Below are 23,461 nucleotides of genomic sequence, written 5' to 3' on the forward strand. Positions count from 1 at the left end.
CCCCAATCCGGACACCCTGCAACAGCCCCTGCAGAAATGACCAAATGAACAGTAACTGTTCATTTGGCCATAACTCACTGTAGATTTGGTCAATTGACCTGAAATTTTTACAGCAACAAGTTAAGACATAGACAAACAACTTTCATGAAGAAACCTACCCCAAATTATGACCAGAACCTAACCCAAATGGCAGTCACGAGCATTGTTCAAACTCGCAACTCTGCAGATTTTCATTTGAGCAAGAATGTTTGGATGGCTATAACTCTCTAGAAAACTCGGATTTAGGCAATTCTTGAACCAATGAAAACAAAAGGCATATTATAAAATTTAATATGAATAAATTTAGAACAAATTATGAACTTAACTTGATCAAATTATCGACCAAAGTTGGACCAAAATCTGCCAAAACCCAAAAGTGCGGCATGAGCGATAAGACGTGAACAGGAAACTTATTTTGGCCATAACTTGAGCTACAAAACTCCAAATGGAGTGATTCAAAAAAGGAAATTCAACTAGACAAAATAAGGAACAACTTTCATGTTTACCATTTCCTCAAATTCCTACTGCAATAGTGCCCAATGGAATAGTAAAGTTGAGTTAGCAAAATTGAAAATTTTGCTTCTCTTGGTTTAAGCTTAGAAATGGTATTAATGCTTAATGCCAACAAGTTTTAAATGAAAAATGTGGTATGTTTGAAGTGCCAAAGTCAATGTACATATTTTCTATGCAAAAGTCAACATTTTTGTTGACCAATGAGGTGAATAGTGTCACCAAAACCAAAAATTGGCAATTTTGCCAAAATGACCTAAGCTTTGAGAAAGTGACCAAAATCAACAAGTTTTGAATACAAAATGTGGTATGTTGGGAGTACTAAAACCAATGTACCTATGGTTTATGCAAAAGTCAACATTTTAGTTGACTAATGAAATGAATAGTGACACCAAAACTTGAAATTCAAAATTTGAAATTAGAAATGCATCTAGGGGACTTTAAATTGCAATTGGCAATTAATACTAGTAAATGTAAAACTCAAAATGTGGGATCTTGGTGTAATTAGAATTAATATATCCATTAAGTATAAAAAGGTCAACATTTTGGTTGACTAGTATGGTGAATAGTAATCAAAATGATTAGTGAATTAAGATGAAGACCTAGAACCAATTCTAAGCTTAAATGCTTAGAATTGTATGACAAATATGGACTATGCATCCTAGTCAAAATTGTTAAAAAGAAATTTAGGCCATAAATTTGAAATCCATGAAATATTCATGGATTACTTGAAACATGAAAAATAAGTCACCTAATTGATGTGAATAGATAGTTAGGGCATATATGCCCATCACAAATGGAATTCATAAAATATTAGTAACTCAACTTGAAATATAAAATTTGTAATTACATAAGTAGACTCTTGAATGTATAAATGAGAAAGGAAAAATGTTTTGAATACAATGGTACATGTGAACCATTGTTTAGAATTGGGATCAATATGAATAACATAATGAATGGATAAATAAACCATATAAATGTATGAATGAGACATTAGTTCTCATTATTGTAAAGAGGAGAAGTATTTTGAGTACAATGGTATAAAAGGATAATTGATGTGAATTGTGATCATATAAATGATCAAATGAATGTATGAATTATGATTGAAATTTATCATGAAATAATGAAGTCATAAAGCACAATATATTAATATTTTAAAGTATCAAATGCCCTAGTATACCTAACAAGATTGGTTTGGATAGTTTGGCATGCCAATAGGGTATTGTTTTAGCAGTACTGCGAAAGGAAAGGCTTTATGCCGTATTCATGGCTTTATGCCCGTATTCATGGCTTTTATGCCCGTATTCATGGCTTTAATGCCAATTATGTGATATCATGGCTTTTTAGCCATACTTACTGCATACGTGGTTGACGTTCTGCGTCCCATGGTATGACGGCCCGAGGCACCGCGGTGTCCAGCGCCAACGACCCGTTATCCAGTCCAGTCGTTCAGTATAGGTTACTTGGGCATGGAAAAGTATAACTGTAATTGAACTGATTGTTAAAGAAAATACAAAAATTAAATATCAGGAATGATTATGATAGAATACAAAGAAACTCAAGATCATGAAGAAAATAATTAACAAAATGCATGAAGAAGTTAATATCATAAAACGTAATTAGCCCTCGACTAAACATTAAGTTAGTAATTATTCATTTCTTATGAACACAATAGCAAGGAAATTATTATTTTTATTTGCATATTGTATTTTCTTGTATTATTGGCACCACTGAGCTTTATGCTTAGCGTCGCTTTGCAACGCTGTAGTAATCAAGATTTGGACAGAGGGCCCAGTAGACCACGATTCGTAAGGCGGTTCACGATTACGCATAGTGTCCGTGTCACCTCACAAAGCTCTGATGCATTGGTAGGACACTAGGTGTCATTTTGGTATTTTGTAATTGATCTTATTTTCTCATGTGTAAATGAACTTATGAAATGTAATTTGATGCTCATGTAAATAATGAGAATTGTGTTTGTAAATGAAAAAGTGAATGCTTATCTGTGATATATATATGATTATCACATGTGATGGATGATTGAGAAATGAATGTGAACTGAAAAATATTGAGATTTTGATAAATGGAGTTGAGATGATGGAATATGATTATTAGAAGTGTTTTTCACAGGTTCCGAAGAACTGTTTTCTCCATTTTTAGCCGGTACTCTGCCGGATTTTCTTTAAAATTTTCGGAACCTCAAATAAATTACAATTTCAATAAATGAATTATATTTCGCAAGTTATTTTCAAAACTATGATAAAAATGAATTAAGATAAAATAGAGTGCTCCGGCACACCGAGTGGCATTGCTTGCTCGGCTACACTGTAGTCGGGTAAGGGGTGTCACATTTAGTGGTATCAGAGAGCGGTTTAGGCGTTTCTGGACCTAGATAGATTGCATATCATGCATTGCATTCATAAGAGTCGAGGTGACACTATTGCAGATCTGTATTTCCTGTTTATTTTAGGTTAAGGTATGGAATAAGAGAGTGAAGAGACAATTAGATAGCGAATGGAGATGAGAAGGAGACTGTATTTAAGATGAAAAAGGATGAGTACATAACTGTTTGAGGATAGGATTGAGACTAAGGAGAAAGTGAAGTAGGATAACACGGAAAGGTGAAGAAATAAAGAGGTATTAGCTCCTTGGCTATTTACATTGAGTAAATTTCGAGGACGAAATTTAAATAAGAGGGGAAGAGTTGTAACATCCTCCCGGTAGCAATTCCACATACTCTTCATCGTCTGACCTGTGTCATCCGGATAGCTAGAACTTCTGGAAAAAAAATATTTAAACTAAAGTGAAGAACCATAATTAACTCAAATATTAATAAGAAAAATTTAGTAAAAATTTTAGAAATAAAATACAACCAAGTTAAATGAGGTGCCTGCCGAAGGGTAACCAGAGGGAAGTTGCGGTTCTCGCAACGAGGAGCCCTAGACCCTGGGAAAAATTCATAAAATAATTTTTGGGACTCCAGAGAAGGGTCATTGAGGTTCCTATGGCATTAGAATGTCAAGAAAATATTTAGAAAAATTTTTCAATTGGTACAGACAATTTTGGCCCGTTAAGCCAAACGGAGGGCATTTTGGTCATTTCGCCTTCAGAGGTGATTTTTGGCCGACTTGTCCAGTTAAGTAAATAATTATTATGACATAAAATATGAATTAATATTGATAAAAAATTAATTGAAAGTGAGTAGAGAAGAAGAGAAAAGAAAATACAATAAAATGCCAATTATGACATATTATGAGGTCATTTAAAATTGTCCACCAATCACAATTAAGTAACCATCAAATTAACTAATAAAAAGAGTCAAAAGAGACCAAAGATTTAAAAAGCAAACAGCAGCCCTTCTTCTCTTTCAAAAACGTTTTTCACCTCCTCCCTCACTCCTCCATTAACAAACTTTCTAAAGCTTCAATTTCCATGCTTTCCTCACCCCAAAACCCTAAGTACCTTCACTAAAAACTTGTCTCTACCTCTTGGGAAGTGTTTGGCAGCCTAGAAAGGGAAAGAAAGTGAAGATTAACTTGGGAAAATTCTGCCCTACAAGAGGTTAGTGCACCTATCTATTTAAAGCTCTTTATTTCTATGCTAAGGGACTTAAAATAAGTAAGGAATTGTAACTAAAATGAAAAAAAATTATGTGTATGCATGCCATGCATTTTGGCAACCCTATTGAAGGAATAGAAATGGAGTGTTTGATGGACTTAGAATGAATTAGAGCTTATGTTTAAAGTGTATAAACACATATATAATGAATGAAAGTGTGTAACTAAGGTGTATGGGTGAATTGCAATGAGAAATTAGGGTTTTAAGGGTGAAAATTGGACTTGGCATTTGAATTGAGTAATGGACATTTTAGTGGTCAATTAGTGACCATTTTAGGTATGTTGACCATGAATTGGACTGAAAAATAGGATTGCAAAGTGAAGATGTAGGTCGCTCTAGACAAGAGCAGAGGGACTGAAAATTACCCAATTACACAGCCATAACTTGGGCTGTGTTGGTCCAATTGGTGTTTGGCCAATTGGACATGAAACTAGGCTTATAATGGCACATTTTTTCTGAAGAAACCATGCCCAAAAGACCAAAGCAAGTGGACCAAAACTTGGCCCCAATCCGGACACCCTGCAATGACCCTGCAGAATGACCAAATGAACAAGAACTGTTCATTTGTCCATAACTCACTGTAGATTTGGTCAATTGACCTGAAATTTTTACAGCAATAAGTTAAGACATAGAAAAACAACTTTCATGAAGAAACCTACCCCAAATTATGACCAGAACCTAACCCAAATGGCAGTCACGAGCATCGTTCAAACTCGCAACTCGCAGATTTTCATTTGAGCAAGAATGTTTGGATGGCTATAACTCTCTCTAGAAAACTCGGATTTAGGCGATTCTTGAACCGATGAAAACCTAAGGCATAGTAGAACATTTCATATGAAGAAAGTTAGACCAAATTATGAACTTAACTTGATCAAATTATCGACCAAAGTTGGACCAAAATCGCTAAAACCCAAAAGTGCGGCATGAGCGATTGACGTGAACAGTAAACTTATTTTGGCCATAACTTGAGCTACAAAACTCCAAATGGAGTGATTCAAAAAAGGAAATTCAACTAGACAAAATAAGGAACAACTTTCATGTTTACCATTTCCTCAAATTCCTACTGCAATAGTGCCCAATAGAATAGTAAAGTTGAGTTAGCAAAATTGAAAATTTTGCTTCTCTTGGTTTAAGCTTAGAAATGGTATTAATGCTTAATGCCAACAAGTTTTAAATGAAAAATGTGGTATGTTTGAAGTGCCAAAGTCAATGTACATATTTTCTATGCAAAAGTCAACATTTTTGTTGACCAATGAGGTGAATAGTGTCACCAAAACCAAAAATTGGCAATTTTGCCAAAATGACCTAAGCTTTGAGAAAGTGACCAAAATCAACAAGTTTTGAATACAAAATGTGGTATGTTGGGAGTACTAAAACCAATGTACCTATGGTTTATGCAAAAGTCAACATTTTAGTTGACTAATGAAATGAATAGTGACACCAAAACTTGAAATTCAAAATTTGAAATTAGAAATGCATCTAGGGGACTTTAAATTGCAATTGGCAATTAATACTAGTAAATGTAAAACTCAAAATGTGGGATCTTGGTGTAATTAGAATTAATATATCCATTAAGTATAAAAAGGTCAACATTTTGGTTGACTAGTATGGTGAATAGTAATCAAAATGATTAGTGAATTAAGATGAAGACCTAGAACCAATTCTAAGCTTAAATGCTTAGAATTGTATGACAAATATGGACTATGCATCCTAGTCAAAATTGTTAAAAAGAAATTTAGGCCATAAATTTGAAATCCATGAAATATTCATGGATTACTTGAAATATGAAAAATAAGTCACCTAATTGATGTGAATAGATAGTTAGGGCATATATGCCCATCACAAATGGAATTCATAAAATATTAGTAACTCAACTTGAAATATAAAATTTGTAATTACATAAGTAGACTCTTGAATGTATAAATGAGAAAGGAAAAATGTTTTGAATACAATGGTACATGTGAACCATTGTTTAGAATTGGGATCAATATGAATAACATAATGAATGGATAAATAAACCATATAAATGTATGAATGAGACATTAGTTCTCATTATTGTAAAGAGGAGAAGTATTTTGAGTACAATGGTATAAAAGGATAATTGATGTGAATTGTGATCATATAAATGATCAAATGAATGTATGAATTATGATTGAAATTTATCATGAAATAATGAAGTCATAAAGCACAATATATTAATATTTTAAAGTATCAAATGCCCTAGTATACCTAACAAGATTGGTTTGGATAGTTTGGCATGCCAATAGGGTATTGTTTTAGCAGTACTGCGAAAGGAAAGGCTTTATGCCGTATTCATGACTTTATGCCCGTATTCATGGCTTTTATGCCCGTATTCATGGCTTTTATGCCAATTATGTGATATCATGGCTTTTTAGCCATACTTACTGCATACGTGGTTGACGTTCTGCGTCCCATGGTATGACGGCCCGAGACACCGCGGTGTCCAGCTCCAACGACCCGTTATCCAGTCCAAATGCTCAAAGATAGGTTACTTGGGCATGGAAAAGTATAACTGTAATTGAACTGATTGTTAAAGAAAATACAAAAATTAAATATCATGAATGATTATGATAGAATACAAAGAAACTCAAGATCATGAAGAAAATAATTAACAAAATGCATGAAGAAGTTAATATCATAAAACGTAATTAGCCCTCGACTAAACATTAAGTTAGTAATTATTCATTTCTTATGAACACAATAGCAAGGAAATTATTATTTTTATTTGCATATTGTATTTTCTTGTATTATTGGCACCACTGAGCTTTATGCTTAGCGCGTCGCTTTTGCAACGCGTAGGTACTGAAGATTTGGACAGAGGGCCCAGTAGACCACAGATTCGGTAAGGCAGTTCACAGTTCTGCATAGTGTCCGTGTCACCTCACAAAGTTATTGCATTGGTAGGACACTAGGTGTCATTTTGGTATTTTGTAATTGATCTTATTTTCTCATGTGTAAATGAACTTATGAAATGTAATTTGATGCTCATGTAAATAATGAGAATTGTGTTTGTAAATGAAAAAGTGAATGCTTATCTGTGATATATATATGATTATCACATGTGATGGATGATTGAGAAATGAATGTGAACTGAAAAATATTGAGATTTTGATAAATGGAGTTGAGATGATGGAATATGATTATAAGAAGTGTTTATCACAGCTTCCGAAGAAATCTTTTCTCCATTTTTAGCCTGTGATCACGGATTTTCTTTAAAATTTTCGGAACCTCAAATAAATTACAATTTCAATAAATGAATTATATTTCGCAAGTTATTTTCAAAACTATGATAAAAATGAATTAAGATAAAATAGAGTGCTCCGGCACACCGAGTGGCATTGCTTGCTCGGCTACACTGTAGTCGGGTAAGGGGTGTCACATTTTTCCTTGGGTTCCTCGCGGGTCTGGGGTTGGCAACTGACTTTGCAGTACGGTCACCCATCGTCGGAATCTCGGCTCATTTAACCCAGTTGCATTTCATTTCTTTTATTTTCTCTTAATTTTTCTTTCACTTTCTTAACATTTATTCCATTAATTTATGTTTCCTCACTTATAGTTTAAGTGTAGTTCCAGATATTCTAGCTATCTGAACAGACATTAGTTATCGAAACAGTAGAACGTACAGATTACCTACAGTGAGGGCGCTACAAAAACACGCCAACTAGAAATAAAATAGCAGAAACCCCATCAATTTCTCTTTAGAAAAATAATTGATTTTAAAATATAACGAGAACGAATAATTAAAGAAATAAAGTAAGATAAGATAGGGTACTCCAGCACCGAGTGTGACACGCCTTGCTCGGCTACATTGTAGATGGATGAGGGGTGTCACAAGATATGTATTTGGCTAATATTTATTTTAGGTCCCAAGCTACCCTAGCTTTTAGGTCAAAAGTACTAACTTGAATTCAAGTTACCTTTACTAATTCTATTACCTAGAATGCATTTGAAGTGTATAAAAAATGTTGGGATTGATTGTAAACTTGACTACATTTTTAAATGGTCCACCAGGTGACGGTCTAACTCCAAACTCTATCTTGAGTGTTGGTGAAGCATCATCAATTTGAGTACACTTTCGAAAATGCCTAAAAGCCATTAATCTCAATCCTACAGTCTGTTCATCATAATTCCACTCTGGTTATTGAAAATGACCGATTTAATCTCATCTATCAATAGTTGTTCTTCATAGTCCAGTGTTCGATCCAGGCATGATTGATGCCAAAATGAAACTTGAGGGACAAGGGTAACAATTCCTCGATGTTATCATCTAAAATGATTTATCAGTTGATTGTGATTTGATAAAAACACTATGATTTTCTCTTTCCTTTTCTTTTTGAAAATGACGATTAAAATGGGCACTAATGGTTAGAAATGGAAGTCAAAAACATGAGAAAGCCATTACCATTGGAATCATCATGGTCAAATACATGAATTGTGGAAAAATGGCTAAAGAGGTTCTTGATTTCTCCCCCCCCCCTCCCCCCCCCCCCCCCTTTTCTTTTTTATACTTAAAAGTAAGAAATATAATTAGAATTAGAGCTGAAATAAATAAATAAAAACTCAATAAATAAGTTCAATGTAACACCCCAAAATTTTAAATTTTATTATTTTATGAGCATTTTTTATATTTTAATTTTATTTAAATTTAAGGAATTTTTTTGAGATTTTTCGGATTTTAAAAATCGGGTTCGATTTTTCAAAAATATAAACTTTGATGATTTTTAAAAATTTATTTAAAGATCACGTGGCAAAACTAAAAATATATTTGGAGTCTACGTATTTTTCTGAGTTTTCTGGAATTTTTTTCGAAATTTTTGGACCTCGTTTTCGGTCCCAAGGCAGAGTAAAAATTCAAAATTTTGTATCTCGACCGGATGCCGAATCGAACTGCATCGATCGAATCGGGTCTAATCGGACCAGCCCTTTCTTTTTCTTCCTTCTTCCTCCCGCGTCGACCCCTCTCCCTTCTCTCTCTTTCTCTCTCTCCTCCTCCTCCCTTGCCGCCGCCTCCCGCCTTCCCACCTCGCCGGCGCCCCACCTCGGTCCTCCCCCACGGCCGGCCTGGAACCCGAAACGGCCTCGAAAGGACGCAGCACTGCGCGACGCTGACTTCCCAGCCAAAATCCGGCCGATCCAGCCACCAATTGGACCGGGTATTGTGTCTAAAATCATCTACTCGGCGAGAGCTTTCCATAGACACCAAGAACACCGAAATCCATCGAGCGGTTTGTCCAATTTTTGCCCGGGAAATTTTAGCCCATTTTGACTTTCGGGCTAGATTTCTCACAAACCGTGAATCCCACGAGAAAATCGAGAGTACCAGAGCGCTCCACTAGTCGAGAGCTTCGCGGCGACATAAATTTCGAATTTTTTCGACACCGTTTTTCGGTGGGTCCTACGAAACTTCGCAGTATTTTTCTGAGCATTAAATGACTTAGAAAATTCTGAAAAATTTATGTACTAACCCCCGTGTTGTGGGCTTCGTGTAGGTATCCTCAATTCGCAGAAAGTCGACAGTTGACTGGGTCTGCAAATCTCCGGCCAGACAAACCCGTTACTGGAAAAGTCTCCGAATTGGACCAAGGTTTTGGCTACCCCCCATTGTCAAACATCCCGAGCGCGTTCCCGAAGTCGGAATCGGCAAAGGTAAACCCGAACCTTGTTTTTCGTAATTTTCTAGTGCTTAAATAGGATTAAAAATCCATAAAATATTCGTGGTAGCTCAGAAAATTATGATTCTTTTTGCAATAGCCTAGTAATATTGCTAAGGACCGCGGGGCAAAGTTTTAGAATTTTTATAGCTTATTTGGGCAGTTTTTGCAAAAATGATCAATTATAAGGACTAAATTGAAATTTTACGTATTATGATGGATGACTGATTTGATGGGCCCATGAGGGGCTGTGTGATGTGATTGAGTTGTGGATATATGGATTGTGAATATAGAAGTGTGTTTTGAGTCATTTTGCAGGTTGGGTAGGTCTTAGGTATAGGGGAGACTCTGCCGGATTTTCGGCACGACTTAGGACGTATTTGGTCTTTTCTTGATTGTATTGAGTCATTTGTATTAAATAATTGTAATGTAATTGTCAGGTGAGCCGATGACCTTCTTCCTCCTCGCCCATACGAGTGACCGTTGTCAAGTCTATGAGTAAAATATTAATTTTAATTGTAATTTCACTATTATTATATGTATAAGCATGCCCATGCATCACTTATATGCATATATCTATGTAGATAAACTTTAGGCACGATTTATGTTGCATTCATAACTGTGAAAGTGCCATGTATGTTATTGTGGTAATTTGGAGCAGTGTGCGTGCGTTGGCGTGCGTGTGATGTGGTGTGGACTATGGATAGGACGGGTAGACACGACTTGAGATCTTCGCTGGGACCCGGTCCTTCGGGGTAGACACGGCTTGAGTTCTTCGCTGGGACCCCGATTTGGTTATTAAGTGGAAGTCCGAGCTGAGTTCTTCACTGGCACAGTTGGAATTAAGAGAGCTGTATAGGGGATCAGCTCCCATATATATATGATTGATGTTACTGGGTGTGTGAGTGCTCCAAATTACCTTTTTAATGTTATGATGTGAAAATGTTGTTGATGTTGCATTTCACTCTACAGGGTGCATTAGTTTTAAATAGTTATAGAGATTATGGTTAAAATTGATATTTTACTCTCTGAGTCGAACGCTCACTCCTGTTCAATATTTTTCCAGGCCACAAGAGGATATTTTTGAGGTTAACCTGCTTTCTTCCCTCGCAGGTGGTTTATCAACGTTTGTGTAATTTTATTAACTCCTAAAATTTACGCATGTGTTAGAAGTATTTATTTGATTTTGGTCTGTAATATTATTATCATGTTGGACCTGTAAACATATAATGATATGTATGTTTGATGGACTGAATGAGGGAGCTGAGCTCCCATATGTTTTTATGATGATATGAGTATGTGGAGGGTGAGCTGAGCTCCCCAATTGAGTATTTACAGGTCGGGTGAGTCAAAAACTCCTCGTTGATAGGTCCATTTTATGGCCGGACTCTGTCCGGTTGATTTCTTGATATTGGGCCCAAATAGGCCTTAGAGTTGGGTTAGTGAATAGTTAGGCTTACTACGGGCCTCGGGGGCTTTAGGCTGGCCCAGGTCCTAGTGCCGGTCCGACCCATAGGTTGGGTCGTGACATTCAATATGAATTTTAAATCGATAAAATGAACCAAATTAATTTAGCTTAATTTGATTAGATTTGATTTTCCTTCTAATTTAATTTATTTTGATTTAATTTACTATAAATTTATTTGTTTTAATCTTTTAGATTGAACCGCAACGGAATCAATTGATACTCACCCATAAGACAGGAGATAATTCTCTTTCTCAGCCCGGTTTTAGAGACGGGATCAATTGGATCGGGTTTGGCCATTACTGTGGACCGCATAGACACAAAATAATAATAATTAATATTGTTTAGAGAGAGAGCGAGAGAGAGAGAGAGAGCGTGGCAGTCTTTGTGTTGTTCAAAGCAACGCAATATCGGCGCAAGAAGAAAGGTATTCCAGAATTCACATGGAGGAAGAGAAGGCAAAGAGTGCAGAGCCACCAGAAAACAGACCAGTTCGAGTATATGCTGATGGCATCTACGATCTCTTCCACTTTGGTCACGCCCGGTCTCTCGAGCAAGCCAAGAAGCTGTAATCTCCTTCTCCTTCTATGGTTTTTTTACTTCTCTTTCATTACTCTTCTAATTTGATTGATGGATTTGGCTGGTTAATTTGTACCCTCAACCGCAAACCACCTAGCCTACAATTTCTGAACATGATTATGACTAATTTTTGTGTGTAGATCTGAATTTTTACTTGCTTTATCTTTTTATTCTTGTGGATCATGTAGTGAATTTTTATTCTTCTTGGTGGCTCTTCTTGTTCATCCCAATTTTTTAACAATTCTCTGTGGTAACAATTTATTTAATAATTCTCTATATAAATCGTAAAGTTTTTATTTTTTGGTTCATCTGCAATGTGGTATTGCAACTTAATTACCATAGAGCCTGAATAAGCAATGGTGAAAGAAATTTCAGCATTTGCAAACTGGGCTTAATCAACATTTGTTGCTTGTGGGTTCTTGGCTTGCTGATTTTGCTCATAATATGAGTCAATTCTATCATGTTTATATCTTCTTTTTCTTTTTTTTTTTTTTTTAAATTTGTTATAGGTTTCCCAACACTTACCTGTTAGTTGGGTGCTGCAATGATGAAATCACTCACAAGTATAAGGGTAAAACTGTCATGACTGACAAGGAGCGATACGAGTCTCTTCGCCATTGCAGGTTTTATTTATTTATTTATATTTTTAGTGATTGTGCTCTGTAATGGATCCTAAATAAAATATCATTTTTCCCAGTTTGTTTCACAGAAAATATTTTTATAGAAAAATATTCAATGGAAAATACCTATTAAAAGCCATTTTTAAGGAACAGGACTTCTTTTCAAAAGTGGAAGTGGCTTTCTGCGCGTTTACAATCTTATTAAAATGTGAAAACACTTTCGTATGTGTAACATAAATACATATCATTAGTTTAACATTACAACCAGGCGATAAAAAATAATTTCATGGAAAACATTCTTTTTGAAAAATGTTTTTCATATGTAAGCTATTTTTTGTGAAATAAATGGAGCCTAAGTTAGATGATTTTTCTATAGAAGGAATAGATGGATTCACTTTTAGGGTTATTAGTGGGAATTAATGGTTAAAGGATAAAAAGATCATGCTGTCTCAGATTTGTAACATCTTGATGGAGGCATAAATTTATAGTTCCATATAAATGACAAAGAAATCAGGTTTCAGTTGTTAATGTGGGGATGAACAATTATAATTGCGGAACACATTTCTTCTGGATTTTGAGATTTGGGATTCTGGGTCCGGTAGTATTGATTTTGGCCTAAAGGGTCAAAGAAGATAAACAATTTGAATTACTTAAGCATCTTGTTTTAGGTGTCATGGGCATCGCTGCCCATATGGTCAGGGTAGCATCATTCTAGCTCAATTTACAAATAGAGTTACAGCGCATCATGCAGGATATTGCAAGAGTATCATAGTTATTAAAGGCTCAAGGCGCACTAAGGCGCCAAGGAGTCTTGGAGCCTAAGCGCAAGGCACAATGCGTAGGCGCGCTCCTGAGCGAGGTGAGGCGCAAAAGTGAAAAATTTTAAAAATCCATAAAAGTCAAATAAATGTGATGCTTTTCTTTTTTTTTTTTCTTTAGCATATATCTTGAATTAGATTTGTTGGTTTGAGTTTAAGTGGTAATCCATTTTGCCAATGAAAGTGCTTGTTAAAAATGGAAATAAAGAAGGCATGCCTTTCCAGAACCTTGTGCCTGGAACAAAGGCGCACACCTAGGCACATAAGGCGCTAGGGTTTGAGCCTGGTGAGCCTTGAGCCTCAGGCGTGCCTCAGGCGCGCCTTTAATAACTATGAAGAGTATATACTTTGTATAGTTTAACTTGGAACAATATCTATTTTTTGGAGTAACTTGTACCTCCTGTAAAATTCCAATTATATGTTTGGATTCAAATAAATATCTACAAATCATTGGGTAACATATTTCTGGTGAATCTGGAATTAATTTAAGTTTCATTGACACCTAAATTAAAAGAAACTGTGGAAAATAAAGCTTTCTTTCTGGCCATTACCCATAAATAATCATAACTAACTTAATCATTTAATATCCTTCGGAGAATGTTTTGAAAGATTTTGGATTATCTATTTTATGATTTAGACCATGCACTTTACCTGCGTTGAACTTCAAACTGCCCTGCACGGCTAGCGCAAAATGGTTTTCTACAAGATCTGTATAGAATGCCAACATGGTAAAAACTATAAATGAACATAATTGTTTGTTTGGTTTTTGCTATTCCCATTGAATATGTCAATGGGAAGGGCTTTGATCCACAATGAAGAAGAAAAGTTACTTTGTTTTCTGGTTGAATATTCTATTCTCAAGCTTTTAATTTTTCAAACTGGCTACATCCAGGGATCTTCTTTGAGGGTGTATAACGGCTATTGGTTGAATTTATCTTGCAATTTTAAGAACAAAATATGGAGTATGCTTAGTCATCTCTTGGGACTAGAGTTCATGAGGTAATGCCTGACTGTGTATTTTTTTTGCAGGTGGGTCGATGAAGTGATCCCTGATGCACCATGGGTGCTTACACAAGAGTTCCTTGACAAACATCAGATTGACTATGTGGCCCATGACTCTCTTCCGTATGGTTAATCAGTCCAAACAGTTTCTTTTAATTGTCATTCCAAGATTTATTAACATGCAGGCAAATTTCATGGTTCTTTACACGAGCTCAAAAATTCTTTCATTGGTGAAGAAAACAATTGCTGATGGATAGATAATTGACTTTGAGTAATTTATGGAAACTTCATGCAAATGGAAATTATCCTTCTATTGTCTTTTTGGCTTCCAAAATATCTATATAAACTTCTATTTGAATAACACATGCTCAAAATTTTGTTTTGTATAATGACTTCTAAAACTATCCTAGCCCTTTTGTCGAGAAGCCATGTGCACTGAGCATCTCTTGTTATGGTTGAGGCCTTTTTTTTTAATGTATTTTAGTGATTTTATTTTCGGTTTTTCTGTCGTTATTTTGGGAATGCATCCAGTAACATCAAAGTTGCTATATATTCGTTGAAAGTCAGCATGAACATCCATTAATTTACTTAGATTTTTATGCTAATTTAAGTTCTCCATGTTCTTTTGATTTTTATGTTCATTTAAGTTCTCCATGTTCTTTCTTATTTTGTTTATTTATTTTTATCATGTTTATGCTTATTTGCATTTTTTTATTACATGTTATTTGGGCAATTCTTTCTTGAGGCATCTAACATGATATATGGATTCATGAGTAGGCAATAGCAAATCTTGCCAACCTGTGGTTTGTGCCTATTGATTGTTCTTCCTATGGAATTCTTTTCCTTCATTTAAGTTTCCTCTGCTAAGTAATTTGGTAATTGTTTTCTGGTTGCTCCAAAATTGTAGAAAAGACTCCTGAATTATCTTACTGTGGATTTTTTTTTTTCTAATTTTCATTTAAGTTCCCTATGTTTCTTAATATGTTAATTTTTTTTTCTATTTGGCCTAAAATTGTAGTTATGCTGATACAAGTGGGGCAGGAAAGGATGTCTATGAATTTGTAAGTTGATGATGGCCTGGTTTTGCATTTCATAATAAGTTTAATATGTTTTGGTATAGTTTTGGTATATGATCCATATTGGGTTGATAAGATATTATCATAAGTGGGGATGGAAGTAAGGTTTTGCCTTCCTCAACCCATCACTTGTTTACTTTACAGCTCTATCTTTTAATCCCTTTTTTTTTTGAAAGAATCTTTTGATCGTTTTGTAGTTGTTAATCCATGATATAGGTAACCAAATAGTCAAATACTGGTAAGTTGATCTTACCAAATCATTGTTGATACATGCAGCTTCTCATAGATGTGGGGTGCAACTAACAAATTTAATTATGCTGATATTAGTGGGGTGCAACTAACAGCATGCCATTGGAAAGACACGAAGTGGAGCCAACAGTCTGGCATGCTTTGCCTTGATGATACCTTCACTTTTATTTTAGTTTATTTTGGTATAATTAACATTTATTGGATTGTCAATGGGAATGAGGGCTTTCCATTATACTCCCCTCAAGGGCTATCCTTCCTAGTAAATCAGTTGCTTATCTTGATCTCTTGTTTGTTTGTTTGTGTGTGTGTGTGTGTGTGTGTTTTTTTTTTTTATGTTTTTTTTTATCATCTCATCTGATCTTTATATGGTTCTAAAACAATGTTCGCAATAACAATTATCCCATTTTCTTGTTATCACAGCTATCCAGCAACTTGCCACAATTGTAATGAATTTTCATATATGACTGATTTTTAAATACCCCACAGTTTTTCCATGAAGAAGCGTGGAGGATGTATAAGGCTCTCTGCTTTGTGAACGTTGTGTGAGGGTTATCTAACGTGCAATCTGTTCTAATAATAATCTCTTGTACAGGTGAAGTCTATTGGAAAATTTAAGGAAACAAAACGAACTGATGGGATCTCAACATCAGATATCATAATGAGGATTGTCAAAGATTACAACGAGTATGTAATGCGTAATCTGGCACGTGGGTATACAAGAAAGGATTTGGGCGTTAGCTATGTGAAGGCATGTTTTCATCTGCTGTTCTTTTATGAAGTTGTGATCATTTTATTCCTGCAAGAGATGATCTCTTTCATTTTATCTCTTTCTACTAGGAAAAGCGGCTCAGAGCGCACATGGGACTTAAAAAGTTGGGTGAGAGAGTGAAAAAGCAGCAAGAGAAAGTGGGGGAAAAGGTATGTAAATTTTCATTTTTAATTAATTCGTAACTTACAAAATTTATGGCATGAAAGCTTTTGTGGATTTGTGATAGGATGGTTAGGTACAGCCTTAAAATTTGAAACTACTGTGCATATCATGAGAACATTATGCATTTTTCTTTTCCCTGTGTGCTTTTAGGAAATGTGTAGTTCTGTTAAGAATAAGGAGAATTTTGCTTTTGTTTGGCACTTTTGCCTCTGTTGAGACTTTTAGTTGTAGTTAACATGGTAACTAACAACCGTTCAAAAATTTTTGGCAGCTCCACGGACTGTGACCTTGAATCCTTTATTGTATCTGTGAATGGTAACTTAGTTTGATGCAGTACCTTTTTTGATGGGCCTGAACTGAAGAGGAAAAAAGAGAGAAGAAAAGAAAAGAGAGAGTAGGGGAAATCCCTAATAAATTTCACAGTTCTTGTGTTCACACCTGTAGTTAGTTTCTCTCTATTTATAGTCATGATGTAGTTTGTGGCCACCAGTATCGATGTAGGTTGTTTATGGATTGATTGACTTTTTTAAGTGAATACTAGTTTTAGCTGGAGCCTCTAATAGTTAGTGGCTGAACCACTGAAGGCTGTGGAAGTTTATCTAATATGAGATATTACTGAAATCATATGACAGGGCATTCTGACTGCTTATTAATTTATTGTTAAACCTGGGAGTTCCGTGGGTTATATTTAGGGTAAATTACAGTATGCCCACTCAGGTTTGTCAAAAACCACAGATTGGTCCCCTATTTCCAATTTGAAACAATTGCATCCCTGAATTTTTATTCCATCAGCAGTATTTGCTAACAGCACTCTGTTTCTCACCCAAAATCACAAACCTACCTCTTGCAACCCAGAATTTCAACCAAAATTAAGTAGCACCTTCCTCATCTCCCACCAATTTTAACCAAGAAAATCACAAATCATAAATAACAATCATTAAATCACAAAGCTAATATACACCAGTAAAGTAAAACCCAGAAAAAGGAATAACCAAACCCCAAAAAAAATACAAAAATAAGGGAATTCAAAAACCCAGAAAATGAAACTAAAAGTCAACTCCAGACTAGGCAAAGGAAGAGCAGTGGCAACAGCAGGGGATACGTGGAGCACAGTAGGAGAGAAGCGGGGACAACAAAGGAGGCAGGGTGGTTGACCGCTTCAACAGGGATAGAATCGTGAAACCAACGTGAAGCCCTGATAAAAGAAAATGCATGAAATTGGAGGTCTTAGACAGAATCATAAACGAGTACAACGAGAAATTGGTGAGTCACAAATTGGCAGATGATGAAGTTATAGTCAATTGCTTGGATGGTGGTTCATGAGAGCACTGGGAGGGCAGGCCGGGGTGGGGCGGGGGGGATGTTTGCAGGGGTGTAGGGGAGATGGGTTGTGGATTGTGAGAGAGAGGGAGAGGGGAGGGGTTAAGGGTGATTGGGGATTTAATTTTTATTTTTAGCTTTGACTTTAATTTTAGGGTTGGCTAACTGTAATTTGGGTTTAATTTAGATGGAATGTCTATTTTGTAAACATAATGGAGCAAATCAACTGTTTCAAATTAGAATAGAGAGTAACCACAAATTTGAGGGGCATTTTGTAATTTACCCTTATATCTAATGCTTGAGTTTTTTTGGTTGAAATCTGGTACTCATGTGGCCGGGGTGCAGATCGTGCAGATCATTTGAGGGGGAGTTTGCACTGGAATCTTTGTTTCTTTACAGCTTCACCACTAGGCACTAGAGTCGTATTTTCCTGTATGAGATTTGAAGTCATTTGATGTGCATTGTATTGTATGTATTGGAGATGGACCCTTTAAGAGTTCACTTTTGTGGTGTTGCACATTTCCATGATGGTTCTATTGAATATTTGAGTTCTTTAGATGATTTAGTGCACCATAAGTCTGGTAAGAGTGACATTGTGGTGGCATAGAGATGGTGGACCATTTACTAGTTCACTCTTCTGGTTTTGCACATTTCCATGATGGTCCTATTGAATATTTGAGTTCTTTAGATGTTCCAGTGCACTGTAGGTCTGTTAATATTGATGTTGTGGTGGCATAGAAAATGGGTCCATTCCTTATAAAAGAAGGCTTTTGGAGGAATGGAATTGTGCACCATTCCATTAACATGAATGATTTTATATCCATTGTTTGCCTGCATAGCTATTCCTTATAAACAGCATGAATTAGAAGTTTGAGAATACAGATGGAAAGCGTCATATCTAGCTAGTTCAATAGATAAAATGACTTTTTTCTTGGTCAATTTGCAAACATTCAGCCCATAGTCTTGTGGGCAGTCTTCCTCCTACTGTTACACATATTTAGTCTAGTCATACCTTCATAAAAGTTCTGCTATTTGTATGATTTATTGCATTATGTTCACTTCCTTTCCTTTTTCATTTAAAAAAAGAAAAAATCAATAAGTTTCAACTTGGCTCTTCTACACTGGCATCTTCAGTTTATTCTATTGATTTAAAAAAAAAGAAAAACTTCCATTTTAATGAGTATTTCCTTTATTTGGCAAAAAGCATTAAAATAATGGAGAGTGATTAGCCCTTTTTTTTTATTCCTTTGTTTAATACAAGAATCTTATTATCTTAGTTTGAGAGAGAATAACTTTATAAAATCAGGTGGGTTTCTTGTTACTACTACTAGCGCAAGATTACAATTAGCGAGGAGTGAAAATTGTACAAAATAAGTGGAGAAACAAGAAGAGCTAGTTCCTTTAGTGGGAGCGAAAGAAAAAAAAATAAAAATAAAAATCAAATCCAATGTGAAGAATTTCTGAGTTCAAAGAGAGGGAGAAAAAAAAAAAAAAAGACCTAATGTAATCCAGAGCAGGCTCAGCTCATTTAGAGACTGCAATTTCTTTCAATCAAAATGCTTCAACTAAGGCATAATGGATTTATCCTCAACGGGTTATTCTCCTTAATCCCTCAATTTTAGGTACTTACATTAGCATAGAACTTACACCAGCAATCCATCAGGAATTTACTCTCCCTTTATGGGTTAGTGACCCAAAAAACCTGATTTTGGCTAAATTTATAGTTGTGGCTGCATTTCTGTAGATGCATAATTATCACCTACACTTGTATCAATTACAATTGTAGGCAGGACCTAAAATCCATTTTCAAGTGATGATGTGGCCATCAATTAATAAATTTTTAATGTAATATCAATCAATTGCACTTGGATGACAAACACAACGAGAATACAAACTATTTGATAAAAGAAAAGACTCTTATTTGATAATATAGGATTATTTTAATGTCCAAATCATTGTTTGGAAGCTGATTTTGGACCTTGTCTACAATTGTAATTAATGCATGAAGATGAAAATAATGATGCATTTCCAAAGAAGTGGCTACAATTAAAACTTGGCCCAAGTTCTTTTTGGCATATTAAGCACATGTTTTTAAATATCAGCCGATTCTGTTACACTGTTTCCAATTCTCCAATCATTTCCGATTCCATTATTTAAAATCCTTTGAACTAAATGTTTTAAAAAATTCATAGAATTGACAGTTGATTTAGTTTGTTTCAGACTTATTCAATCAGATTCTTCATGCCATTTTCGATTTTGAAACTGATTCTGAATCTGATATTTAAAACCTGATGTAGCATCACTTGATATATATCATTTCTTTTTAATCAAATGAGTCACATGTTGGAACTGAGAAATTTATTTCTTATATTTGAAAGTAGTTTTCCTTTGTACACTTTGCAAGGCTGATGCTCCATAGTATGACATTGTCTAGAATTAGTGTTTTGTTCTAAATGCAGCTAACTTCTATTGTGGGTTGCTTGTTATAGTGTATGTGTTGGTTAAACTTGAGTTTACTTGTCAAGGCCATTGGATAATTCAGGTTAGATTATATAGTCAAATTAATAGCGGTATTGAAATCTTTATATAGATGTGTGTATATACTGTTGGAATTGATGAGATTCCATTTTAAGGGGTAGTGTTATGGAAAGTCAATTTTATATATTCCTATTTAGTATAGGTTTTATATTCCTAAATAGATCATGATTTGTATTCCTAATTAGTAGCGCTATTTAATGTAGGATATATATTCCTATTTAGGTAGGATCCTAATTAAGTAGATAATTATAGTAGAGTTTATATTTCTAATTAAGCTGAGTAATTTTAGGGGATTTGTATATATAAATGTGTAATATTTTATTTTATATAGTAATGAAAGAAAAGATGAACCCTTTGTGGTTCTTTCTATTCTCTTCTTTCTTCCCTTTCTTTCTTTGTCTTCTTTTTATTCTTAAATCTTAACATGGTATCAGAGCCTGATTTGTTTCTAGTAGGTTTTCTGTCTGGTCTTATTGGTTTTTCTCCCCTGTTTTTTTAAGCTTTTCCTGTTTGAGAAGCTACTGCTACCCTAGGTCATCAATTTAGAGTGATGCTTTTGTCTCACCACAAACCTAGGAGGATTTATTGGCGGCCAGTTGGCCTTCCCAGGAAGTCCGGGCACTTGAAGGCTGGCGAGTAGCTCCCACGCGCCTTGTTTCCAGATCAGGCTCTGTCTCACATGCTGGCTAGTGGAGGTGCGTGAGTCAGCGTTTGTCCTTCAGGTCATTCTCTTTGTTACGTGCAGTCCCTGAAAGTATTCTTCTGTGGATTTTTTGGGTATTTTTGCACTTTGGGTGTTTCTTGAGTTATGGAGTTTTGGCTCTTTTGGGTTTTAGCCTTTTTGTTGGGTTTCAATGATACAATTATTGATTTCTGGCTTTTGAAAGCACTCCTTGGTTCTTGTGAACAATTTCAAGCTTCAAGTGTTTCAGCTTGTCTATTTCAATAATATATTTGCTGCTTCCAGTTCTTGAGAGCACTTTTCCTTTTCCAACTCTGGTCTTCTCCTTTAGCATCAACTTGGGTATTTCCTGAAAGTTGAAAAGTCCTATGCTTTGGGTTCTGTGTTTGCTGTTTACCGGAGGTCTTATTTTGATTATACCTTTTATTCTTCTTTGAGTGTTTGGGTTTGGACAGCTACTGTATCACAACCCTGTGAGCTCTTGGATAAAGATTCACCTTTTGTTTGTTGTTTTTCCTTGTTGGCATCGCCTTTGGAGAGGGAAGTACAACCCTGTGAGTTGCGTTGTGTTTTTGTTTCCTCACCTTGGATGGGTTTTGTTTTTTTTTTTTTTTTTTGTGCCTTTGTGTAGGTATTTATGAATTTGGAGTTGTTGTGAGGGAGTTATTAGATTCAATGAGAATCTCATTAAGGGTGAGTGTTGGAATTGATGAGATTCTATTTTAAGAAGTGTTATCGAAAGTCAATTTTATATATTCCTATTTTGTATAAGTTTTATATTCCTGAATAGATATATGATTTGTATTCCTAATTAGTAGGTCTATTTACTGTAGGATATATATTGCTATTTAGGTAGGATTTATGTTCTTAAGTAGAGTATTTAAATAGAATTTATATTCCTAATTAAGTCAGAGTAATTATAGGAAATTTATATATATAAATATGTAATATTTTGTTTTATATGGTAATGAGAGAAAAGATGGTAGCCCTTTGTAATTCTTTCCATTTTCTTTCTTCCCTTTCTTCTTAAATCTTTGCATGATACAAACTTGAATTGAACGGGTGGAGGTGAATGAATAGGCTGAGGCAAAAATCCATGAAGAATGATATGGGCTTACTTGGGCTTGGACCAACTATTGCTAAAAGATTAAAACAAATCAATTAGTTAGCTGACCCTCCACCTTTATAAGCCTTTTGAATTCCTTGCAATATTTAGATGGGAGACACTTGACAAATGTAATCAAATGGCTGGTTACTTTTATATGGTATTTTGATTTTTTATACTGGACTATCACTTGGGAATGTGTTGTGTCAACTTAAAACAAAGAGGTAGCATTTTTGGTTTTACAATTTTTTCTGTTGCCAAAATGACGTTCTTGTAAATTGCTGCTCTCAGATGGGGATGGCATTATCTCCTATGGAATAGGAAAAAAATATGGCAATTTATCTGTGGCGGATGTTTCATTGTAGTTTGACTAAAAAACTCACTGCTTTGACACCGCAGATACAAACAGTAGCAAAAACCGCTCGTGTGCATCGAAATGAATGGGTGGAGAATGCTGATCGACTGGTTGCTGGATTTCTTGAGATGTTTGAAGAAGGTTGCCATAAAATGGTTAGATATCTCTTTCTCTTCTCTGTGCTTCAGCAAAAACGGTTGGTTTAGTTTTGAAGGCTGATACACAAAAGATTGTTTCCATTATCTATATGCTGATGGCTATGGTTGCTGTCAGGGAACAGCCATTAGAGATAGAATTCAGGAGCAACTAAGGAAGCCACAGTTGACAGGTTTAATATGCGACAAAGATGATGAGGATGACGATGAGTATTACTATGATTACAGCACCGAAGAAGAAGAAGAAGAAGAAGAAGAAGAAGAGGAAGAAGAATACTGCGATGAGGACAAATAATAAGGTTTCTTTGTGATTGATAGTTTGAGTGCCACTAGTTTTGTGACAAATTGGCAATGCATGGGTGTAATTTACAACTAAAACTAATACTTTTTGTTTTTTTGTCAAAACTGAATCAAGGCTGCATTTTTTTTTTCAAAACTGAATAAGAGTATGCTTTAGTTTGTCATCCAAGAGAAATCAATCAGTCATTATTAGATTAGTATCTCAGTGACCGAGTATAATGGTGGTGAGGCTTCTTCATTGTCTGCAATCCACATCTGCTTATCTGTATCTGGTAGAGATAGGAATAGATATATAATGCAAACAATTTAAGGTTTGTTTGTTTTGTAGAAAATAATTTTTATATGGAAAATATTTTTTAAAAAATATTTTTTTCGAAAATATTTTTCGTTATTTGATTGTAATGTTAAAATATTAGTATGTGTTTAT

At 35.1% G+C, this 23,461-nt stretch overlaps 1 protein-coding gene across 1 annotated transcript; it reads left to right on the plus strand.

Annotated features, from left to right (window-relative positions):
* Window positions 1-11,642: 11,642 nt before the first annotated feature.
* On the plus strand, window positions 11,643-23,198 carry LOC110637687 (choline-phosphate cytidylyltransferase 1). Its single transcript, XM_021787949.2, has 8 exons — window positions 11,643-11,872; window positions 12,393-12,506; window positions 14,351-14,446; window positions 15,342-15,384; window positions 16,241-16,396; window positions 16,486-16,566; window positions 22,624-22,734; window positions 22,853-23,198. The coding sequence occupies exons 1-8, from the start codon at window positions 11,748-11,750 to the stop codon at window positions 23,027-23,029; spliced, it is 903 nt and encodes a 300-aa protein (XP_021643641.2). The 5' UTR covers window positions 11,643-11,747; the 3' UTR covers window positions 23,030-23,198.
* Window positions 23,199-23,461: the final 263 nt, after the last annotated feature.

The sequence above is a fragment of the Hevea brasiliensis genome, chromosome 4, assembly GCF_030052815.1.
Source record: "Hevea brasiliensis isolate MT/VB/25A 57/8 chromosome 4, ASM3005281v1, whole genome shotgun sequence".
Taxonomy (NCBI): domain Eukaryota; kingdom Viridiplantae; phylum Streptophyta; class Magnoliopsida; order Malpighiales; family Euphorbiaceae; genus Hevea; species Hevea brasiliensis.